General features: G+C 35.3%; 1 protein-coding gene across 1 annotated transcript in view; it reads right to left on the bottom strand.

Moving 5' to 3' along the window:
* Positions 1-4,483: 4,483 nt before the first annotated feature.
* The window catches only part of LOC117325429 (serine/threonine-protein kinase RIO1-like), a 34,747-nt gene continuing 28,160 nt past the window's right edge, over positions 4,484-11,070 (bottom strand). Inside the window, exons 13-16 of the mRNA XM_033881616.1 lie at positions 10,915-11,007; positions 7,154-7,207; positions 6,614-6,811; positions 4,484-5,828 (exon numbers count right to left, since the gene is read on the bottom strand). Of these exons, the coding sequence (XP_033737507.1) occupies positions 5,718-5,828; positions 6,614-6,811; positions 7,154-7,207; positions 10,915-11,007 (456 nt within the window). The 3' untranslated portion in view covers positions 4,484-5,717. The remainder of the gene's footprint in view (positions 5,829-6,613; positions 6,812-7,153; positions 7,208-10,914; positions 11,008-11,070) is intronic.

Here is an 11,070-nt window from a genome sequence, read left to right on the forward strand (position 1 = left end):
TATACATGTATCTGTTCAGCTGTAGTTAGCTTCCGGTGACATTTATTTGTACAGCTGTAGTTAGCTAACCGGTGACGTTTATTTGTACAGCTGTAGTTACAGTTACATGTAGCTACCAGTGACGTTTATCTGTACAGCTGTAGTTAGTTTCCGGTGACATTTATTTGTACAGCTGTAGTTAGCTAACCGATGGCGTTTATTTGTACAGCTGTAGTTAGCTACCAGTGACGTTTATTTGTACAGCTGTAATTAGCTACTGGTGACATTTATTTGTACAGCTGTAATTAGCCATCAGTGACGTTTATTTGTACAGTTGTAGTTAGCTACCAGTGGCGTTTATTTGTACAGCTGTAATTACCTACAGGTGACGTTTATTTGTACAGCTGAAGTTAGCTACCAATGGCGTTTATTTGTACAGCTGTAATTAGCTACTGGTGGCGTTTATTTGTACAGCTGTAGTTAGCTACCAATGGCGTTTATTTGTACAGCTGTAATTAGCTACTGGTGGCGTTTATTTGTACAGCTGTAGTTAGCTACTGGTGACTTATATCTGTACAGCTGTAGTTAGCTACCAGTGACGTTTATTTGTACAGCTGTAATTAGCTACTGGTGACATTTATTTGTACAGCTGTAATCAGCTACTGGTGACGTTTATTTGTACAGCTGTAATAAGCTAACGATGACGTATATCTATACAGCTGTAGTTAGCTACCAGTGACGTTTATTTGTACAGCTGTAATTAGCTACTGGTGACATTTATTTGTACAGCTGTAATCAGCTACTGGTGACGTTTATTTGCACAGCTGAAGTTAGCTACCGGTGACTTATATCTGTACAGCTGTAGTTATCTATTCATTATAGGTTGAAGAATAAAATGTCAGCTATTAAAATCGCTGGTCCATCTGTCGTCCATCCGTTAACAACCATGTTATCACTATTTCTTGAAGAGTAATGAAGAGATACACTACCTTTAGACTATAGGTAGACTAGTAGTACACTACAGTTAGACTATAGGTAGACTAGTAGTACACTACAGTTACAGTTAGACTATAGGTAGACTAGTTGTACACTACATTTAGACTATAAGTAGACTAGTAGTACACTACATTTAGACTATAGGTAGACTAGTTGTACACTACATTTAGACTATAGGTAGACTAGTTGTACACTACATTTAGACTACAGGTGACTAGTTGTACACTACCTTTAGACTATAGGTAGACTAGTAGTATACTACATTTAGACTATAGGTAGACTAGTAGTATACTACATTTAGACTATAGGTAGACTAGTTGTACACTACATTTAGACTATAGGTAGACTAGTAGTACATTACATTTAGACTATAGGTAGACTAGTTGTACACTACATTTAGACTACAGGTAGACTAGTAGTACATTACATTTAGACTACAGGTAGACTAGTAGTACATTACATTTAGACTACAGGTGACTAGTTGTACACTACCTTTAGACTATAGGTAGACTAGTAGTATACTACATTTAGACTATAGGTAGACTAGTAGTACATTACAGTTAGACTATAGGTAGACTAGTTGTACACTACATTTAGACTACAGGTAGACTAGTAGTACACTACAGTTAGACTATAGGTAGACTAGTATTACATTACAGTTAGACTATAGGTAGACTAGTATTACATTACATTTAGACTATAGGTAGACTAGTAGTACACTACATTTAGACTATAGGTAGACTAGTAGTACACTACAGTTAGACTATAGGTAGACTAGTATTACACTACAGTTAGACTATAGGTAGACTAGTAGTACACTACATTTAGACTGTAGGTAGACTAGTAGTACACTACAGTTAGACTATAGGTAGACTAGTTGTACACTACAGTTAGACTGTAGGTAGACTAGTAGTACATTACAGTTAGACTATAGGTAGACTAGTTGTACACTACATTTAGACTATAGGTAGACTAGTAGTACACTACATTTAGACTATAGGTAGACTAGTTGTACACTACATTTAGACTATAGGTAGACTAGTTGTACACTACATTTAGACTATAGGTAGACTAGTTGTACACTACATTTAGACTACAGGTGACTAGTTGTACACTACCTTTAGACTATAGGTAGACTAGTAGTATACTACATTTAGACTATAGGTAGACTAGTAGTACACTACATTTAGACTATAGGTAGACTAGTAGTACGATACATTTAGACTATAGGTAGATTAGTACTACACTACATTTAGACTATAGGTAGACTAGTACTACACTACATTTAGACTATAGGTAGACTAGTAGTACACTACAGTTAGACTATAGGTAGACTAATTGTACACTACATTTAGACTATAGGTAGACTAGTAGTACACTACAGTTAGACTATAGGTAGACTAGTAGTACACTACAGTTAGACTATAGGTAGACTAGTAGTACACTACATTTAGACTATAGGTAGACTAGTAGTACACTACATTTAGACTATAGGTAGACTAGTAGTACACTACAGTTAGACTATAGGTAGACTAGTAGTACACTACAGTTAGACTATAGGTAGACTAGTAGTACACTACAGTTAGACTATAGGTAGACTAGTAGTACACTACATTTAGACTACAGGTAGACTAGTTGTACACTACATTTAGACTATAGGTAGACTAGTTGTACACTACATTTAGACTATAGGTAGACTAGTAGTACACTACATTTAGACTATAGGTAGACTAGTAGTACACTACATTTAGACTACAGGTAGACTAGTAGTACACTACAGTTAGACTATAGGTAGACTAGTAGTACACTACAGTTAGACTATAGGTAGACTAGTTGTACACTACATTTAGACTACAGGTAGACTAGTAGTACACTACAGTTAGACTATAGGTAGACTAGTAGTACATTACAGTTAGACTATAGGTAGACTAGTAGTACACTACATTTAGACTACAGGTAGACTAGTAGTACACTACATTTAGACTACAGGTAGACTAGTAGTACACTACATTTAGACTACAGGTAGACTAGTAGTACACTACATTTAGACTATAGGTAGACTAGTTGTACAATATAGTTAGACTATAGGTAGACTAGTAGTACACTACAGTTAGACTATAGGTAGACTAGTAGTACACTACATTTAGACTACAGGTAGACTAGTAGTACACTACATTTAGACTATAGGTAGACTAGTTGTACACTACCTTTAGACTATAGGTAGACTAGTTGTACACTACATTTAGACTACAGGTAGACTAGTAGTACATTACAGTTAGACTATAGATAGACTAGTAGTACACTACATTTAGACTACAGGTAGACTAGTAGTACACTACATTTAGACTATAGGTAGACATGTAGTACACTACATTTAGACAATAGGTAGACTAGTTGTACACTACAGTTAGACTATAGGTAGACTAGTAGTATACATTTAGACTATAGGTAGACTAGTAGTACACTACATTTAGACTATAGGTAGACTAGTTGTGCGCTATATGTATACTTTAGTCTCAATGTAGTACTAATGTACCTATAGTTTGTATAGTCCTGACTCTTCTGTTTATTAAGTGTTACAAATGTATTTAATTGCCTGATCTGATTTTTAAGAGACACTTAACTGGTATGTTTTTTATGGGTTAGTGGTATAATGACAGACACATGTTATTTCAATTTGATTCCAATCCGTTTTAACTGGTATGACTCGCATGTGTATGAAGTGGTTTTTGACACATCTGTGTTTTAAATGTTATTTACCTCCTCTGTATTATGACATGTCTGTTGACCTCCTCTGTATTATGACATGTCTGTTGACCTCCTCTGTATTATGACATGTCTGTTGACCTCCTCTGTATTATGACATGTCTGTTGACCTCCTCTGTATTATGACATGTCTGTTTGAGGTGGTATTTCACTGTGCTTAAAGTGGTACATTTTGTATGTGACTCGTCTTGTTTTGAGATTTGACTCTTCTGTATTTATATTTTTTATTTTATAAGTGTTCTTTTACTCACACATGTTTTTATTCAGTATTTGTGTTTTAAATGATATTTGACTCATCTGTGCTTTAAAGAGTATTTGCCTCACTGAGTCAGAAATCTTGACACATTTGCATTGAAGTGATTTGTTTCAAGTGGTACATATTAAATCATTTGAGTTTCAAGCAGTATTTTGACTCATCTGTGTTTTAAGTGATATTTGACTCATCTGAGCTTCTGGGCCCAGTTGTTCAAAAGGTGAGAAGCTCAATCACTTTTCTCATTTCTCCTTTACTTAAAATCTTGAGTGTTTGCATTCCTTAAAATAGAAAGAAGGGAGAGATTGATGAGTGTAAAATTTCATAAAATTTGGTCAAGTTAGTTTTACCAGAAATGATTTTATCATGATTTTAATATTGTTGTTAAACTGTGATTCGTGCATAATCACCTTTTTGAACAACCCGGCCCTGGTTCTACTTCATTTAAATTTATCAACTCAAAGATATAGGTACATAAAGAAATCAAAGTGATGTTTACTGAAATATTTTTAATGAAGATTCCAGACCATAACATTATCTCTGTACAGTCAACTGATAAACGATGATAACAGTTGTAGATATCTCAATTACCTGTAAACACATACCTGTTAACACATACACTGTAACTGTAAACACATACCTGTAAACAGATTTCCAAATACTGTAACTGATAAGTTAAAGTTATTCACTGTAAAATAAGTGAAATCTCTCAATATTTCATGGCGATGAAAATCAATCCATGAAAACCAAGACAAATCAGTGAATTAATCATTGTGAAATTACAGAGAGGTTAAGCAATTGTACGTGTACATATAGAAGGGGATTCCCCAGAATTATGTATGTATGTATGACATCATCAATTTATGTTGTTTTGCATCTACTACAATGTCATGTAGTAACAACTTGTAGACATGGTGAGTAAAAGTAAGAATGACAGATATTGCAATGACATTTTCTGTAGATTATGTTTTTGGGCATCAATATTTTCTAGAAAAATTTGCTATTTCTTGCTTTAGTTAAAAAATATACAGGTATTGAGTGTTCAAAATAGACACTTAATTAAAACATACCTTCTTCATACATTGACACATATATGTCGTAATATCATTTAACAACTTTCCAGATATTGTCAACATATGTGTATGTATTTTATGTACTCATAATATGCAAAAGGATGAATAAAAAGATTTCAAAACTGAAAACATGTATGTATAGCCTACATGCACACATAAGGTTGTTTAACCTCTCTTATGCCAAGAATCACAGATGATGAATTTGTGGGTCACAGATAAAAATATAGGTCAGAGTGACCTACTTTTGATACTTGACACATTGCCTCGCCAATGTGAACCCATACCTCAAGTATGAAGTTCCCATGACAAGTAGTATAGGAGATGGAACTTGGACAAACCTTTCCTTAGATGTAGGTCAGAGTGACCTACTTTTGATACATGACACATACCTCCTTACCAAGGTGAACACATTTCCAAAGAATGAAGTTCCTGTGTCAAGTACTGCAGGAGATAAAAAGAGCTAGCGAACTTTTTCTTTAATGTAGGTAAGAGTGACCTACTTTTAATTCATGACACAACTGACCATTAACTATCTAATGTATGTGAAAAGTGAAAATAACTTGATACAGTATTCCATGTCCATGAATGTACTCTACCATCCCCGTGAAAATTATAAATTATTTCATGTCTGTGAAAATCACTTGGTATTTTTAGCTCTTCTTTCCACTTTTACCCATTTTTTCTTTTTTCTTTTTAATATGCTTTGGAATTTTTGTTTTCCTCTTTTCCCTCTGCTCCTCTTTTATTTTTTGTTTTCTTTCCTACAAATAGAAAAAAAACAACAAAACATATAAAACAAATAAAGGAAATATGAGTGTACATAGAATTGTATTATAAGAAAATATGTAACAACAATGTGGATAACAGATGGTAAAATTTTCTGGGTAAGTCAGCCATTTAACCGAATCTGTAGAGGAGCAGATTGTTAGCTAGTGGTCGCAGGTTATATACCCAGTAGAAGTACAGTACTTACTATTACACTAGTGGTAGACAAACTCTATAACTACAGTAAAATGACATGTCTCTGAACTCCAAAAATACAATTAGCCTAACTTGTGTCAGTCTCTGAACTCCAAAAATACAATTAGCCTAACTTGTGTCTGTCACTGGACTCCAAAAATACAATTAGCCTATCTTGTGTCTGTCACTGGACTCCAAAAATACAATTAGCCTAACTTGTGTCTGTCTCTGAATTCCAAAAATACAATTAGCCTAACTTGTGTCTGTCATTAACTCCAAAAATACAATTAGCCTAACTTGTGTCTGTCTCTGAATTCCAAAAATGCAATTAGCCTAACTTGTGTCTGTCTCTGAACTCCAAAAATACAATTAGCCTAACTTGTGTCTGTCTCTGAATTCCAAAAATACAATTAGCCTAACTTGTGTCTGTCACTGAACTCCAAAAATACAATTAGCCTAACTTGTTACTCCCACATGTTTATATATTGTTATCAATTCGCAAATCAGAACTTCTTGACAACCAAACAAAATATGAGTCCCTGGGGCAGTTCAGATGTTCTCCTGTCATTATAAGATAAAAATGTACCTTTTTACTATTGGGCGATTCATCCCTCGGTCGGTGAGATAATGTTGCCTTGTTCACCTTTTCACAACTGTCACTGTCACCATCACTGTCACTACAATTGCTGCTGTCTTCTTCATCTGAATCAACCACACTATTTTCCTTTTCTTTTAAATCATTCTGTTCTGTTGTCTCTGTTTTTCCCGCTAATAGTACAGGTTTCTGAAAATCATTCATGATAATCAATTAAAACAGTTAATTCCTGATTAATCAGGAATAATCAACCGATTTCCATCACTACATACAACAATATTCTATGTATTTATATCTACGATTTCATACCAACCACAAAAACCATTTTGCCTTTTGACACAAGAGATATTTTTAACATTTTCTTTGAAGTTTTTGCCGTGTTCAGCATCATCTATCCCTATGAAATAGTGATTTTAATTCAACTGATCATTATCTATCTGATCAACAAGTTAAACAATCATCCCTAAGGGATGATATTGAACAGAATAAAAATATGTCTATCTTTTGTTCTTTAAGTTTGTATAAACATACCTCCTGGGCCCCAGTCAAGTCAGCTTTTAGACCTGTGACTGTTTGGTACAAAATCTGAAAATAAAACAAAATTCTTTTCATTACAACTGAAAGGCAAGAACCAAATAACAGGTATGTTAACATGATACCACCAATAACAGGTCCTATCTATACCAGGTATGTTAGATACCACCAATAACAGGTCCTATCTATACCTGGTATGTTAGATACCACCAATAACAGGTCCTATCTATACCTGGTATGTTACATACCACCAATAACAGGTCCTATCTATACCAGGTATGTTACATACCACCAATAACAGGTCCTACCTATACCAGGTATGTTAACATGATACCATCAATAACAGATCCTATCTATACCAGGTATGTTAACATGATACCATCAATAACAGGTCCTATCTATACCAGGTATGTTAACATGATACCATCAATAACAGGTCCTATCTATACCAGGTATGTTAGATACCACCAATAACAGGTCCTATCTATACCTGGTATGTTAGATACCACCAATAACAGGTCCTATCTATACCAGGTATGTTAACATGATACCATCAATAACAGGTCCTATCTATACCAGGTATGTTAGATACCACCAATAACAGGTCCTATCTATACCAGGTATGTTAGATACCACCAATAACAGGTCCTATCTATACCAGGTATGTTAACATGATACCATCAATAACAGGTCCTATCTATACCTGGTATGTTACATACCACCAATAACAGGTCCTATCTATACCTGGTATGTTAGATACCACCAATAACAGGTCCTATCTATACCTGGTATGTTACATACCACCAATAACAGGTCCTATCTATACCTGGTATGTTAACATGATACCATCAATAACAGGTCCTATCTATACCTGGTATGTTAGATACCACCAATAACAGGTCCTATCTATACCTGGTATGTTACATACCACCAACAACAGGTCCTATCTATACCTGGTATGTTACATACCACCAATAACAGGTCCTATCTATACCTGGTATGTTAACATGATACCACTAATAACAGGTCCTATCTATACCTGGTATGTTACATACCACCAATAACAGGTCCTATCTATACCTGGTATGTTAGATACCACCAATAACAGGTCCTATCTATACCTGGTATGTTACATACCACCAATAACAGGTCCTATCTATACCTGGTATGTTAACATGATACCATCAATAACAGGTCCTATCTATACCTGGTATGTTAGATACCACCAATAACAGGTCCTATCTATACCTGGTATGTTACATACCACCAACAACAGGTCCTATCTATACCTGGTATGTTACATACCACCAATAACAGGTCCTATCTATACCTGGTATGTTAACATGATACCACTAATAACAGGTCCTATCTATACCTGGTATGTTACATACCACCAATAACAGGTCCTATCTATACCTGGTATGTTACCATACCACCAATAACAGGTCCTATCTATACCTGGTATGTTAACATGATACCATCAATAACAGGTCCTATCTATACCTGGTATGTTAACATGATACCACCAATAACAGGTCCTATCTATACCTGGTATGTTACATACCACCAATAACAGGTCCTATCTATACCTGGTATGTTAACATGATACCACCAATAACAGGTCCTATCTATACCAGGTATGTTACATACCACCAATAACAGGTCCTATCTATACCTGGTATGTTAACATGATACCACCAATAACAGGTCCTATCTATACCTGGTATGTTACCATACCACCAATAACAGGTCCTATCTATACCTGGTATGTTAACATGATACCACCAATAACAGGTCCTATCTATACCTGGTATGTTAGATACCATCAATAACAGGTCCTATCTATACCTGGTATGTTACATACCACCAATTACAGCTATTTACAGGTCCTATCTATACCAGGTATGTTAACATGATACCACCAATAACAGGTCCTATCTATACCTGGTATGTTAACATGATACCAATAACAGGTCCTATCTATACCAGGTATGTTACATACCACCAATAACAGGTCCTATCTATACCTGGTATGTTAACATGATACCACCAATAACAGGTCCTATCTATACCTGGTATGTTACATACCACCAATAACAGGTCCTATCTATACCTGGTATGTTACATACCACCAATAACAGGTCCTATCTATACCTGGTATGTTACATACCACCAATAACAGGTCCTATCTATACCTGGTATGTTACATACCACCAATAACAGGTCCTATCTATACCTGGTATGTTAACATGATACCACCAATAACAGGTCCTATCTATACCTGGTATGTTACATACCACCAATAACAGGTCCTATCTATACCTGGTATGTTAACATGATACCACCAATAACAGGTCCTATCTATACCTGGTATGTTACATACCACCAATAACAGGTCCTATCTATACCTGTATGTTACATACCACCAAATAACAGGTCCTATCTATACCTGGTATGTTACATACCACCAATAACAGGTCCTATCTATACCTGGTATGTTACATACCACCAATAACAGGTCCTATCTATACCTGGTATGTTACATACCACCAATAACAGGTCCTATCTATACCTGGTATGTTACATACCACCAATAACAGGTCCTATCTATACCTGGTATGTTACATACCACCAATAACAGGTCCTATCTATACCAGGTATGTTAACATACCACCAATAACAGGTCCTATCTATACCTGGTATGTTACATACCACCAATAACAGGTCCTATCTATACCTGGTATGTTACATACCACCAATAACAGGTCCTATCTATACCTGGTATGTTAACATGATACCACCAATAACAGGTCCTATCTATACCAGGTATGTTACATACCACCAATAACAGGTCCTATCTATACCTGGTATGTTACATACCACCAATAACAGGTCCTATCTATACCTGGTATGTTACATACCACCAATAACAGGTCCTATCTATACCTGGTATGTTACATACCACCAATAACAGGTCCTATCTATACCTGGTATGTTAAGATACCACCAATAACAGGTCCTATCTATACCTGGTATGTTACATACCACCAATAACAGGTCCTATCTATACCTGGTATGTTAACATGATACCACCAATAACAGGTCCTATCTATACCTGGTATGTTACATACCACCAATAACAGGTCCTATCTATACCTGGTATGTTAACATGATACCACCAATAACAGGTCCTATCTATACCTGGTATGTTAACATGATACCACCAATAACAGGTCCTATCTATACCTGGTATGTTACATACCACCAATAACAGGTCCTATCTATACCTGGTATGTTACATGATACCACCAATAACAGGTCCTATCTATACCTGGTATGTTACATACCACCAATAACAGGTCCTATCTATACCTGGTATGTTACATACCACCAATAACAGGTCCTATCTATACCAGGTATGTTAACATGATACCACCAATAACAGGTCCTATCTATACCTGGTATGTTACCATACCACCAATAACAGGTCCTATCTATACCTGGTATGTTACATACCACCAATAACAGGTCCTATCTATACCTGGTATGTTACATACCACCAATAACAGGTCCTATCTATACCTGGTATGTTACATGATACCACCAATAACAGGTCCTATCTATACCTGGTATGTTAGATATCACCAATAACAGGTCCTATCTATACCTGGTATGTTAATATATCTTTTATAACTGATTGCTATATTTAACACTGAATTATTATTATTATTAGCTTATGTAACTGTAAGAAGTCTTACATGATCTGTTTTTCCCGTCTTAGCTTTTGTAAAATCTCTTTCAAAGTCGATGACTTCGTCTAAAGTTCTTGGTATGAAGGCATTTTTGAAAACCTGTAAAAACATCAGATAAAGTTTTGTTTGAAATCATACATAATTTTTGGTTTATACCTAAAA

The sequence above is a fragment of the Pecten maximus genome, chromosome 4 (assembly GCF_902652985.1).
Source record: "Pecten maximus chromosome 4, xPecMax1.1, whole genome shotgun sequence".
Lineage (NCBI taxonomy): Eukaryota > Metazoa > Mollusca > Bivalvia > Pectinida > Pectinidae > Pecten > Pecten maximus.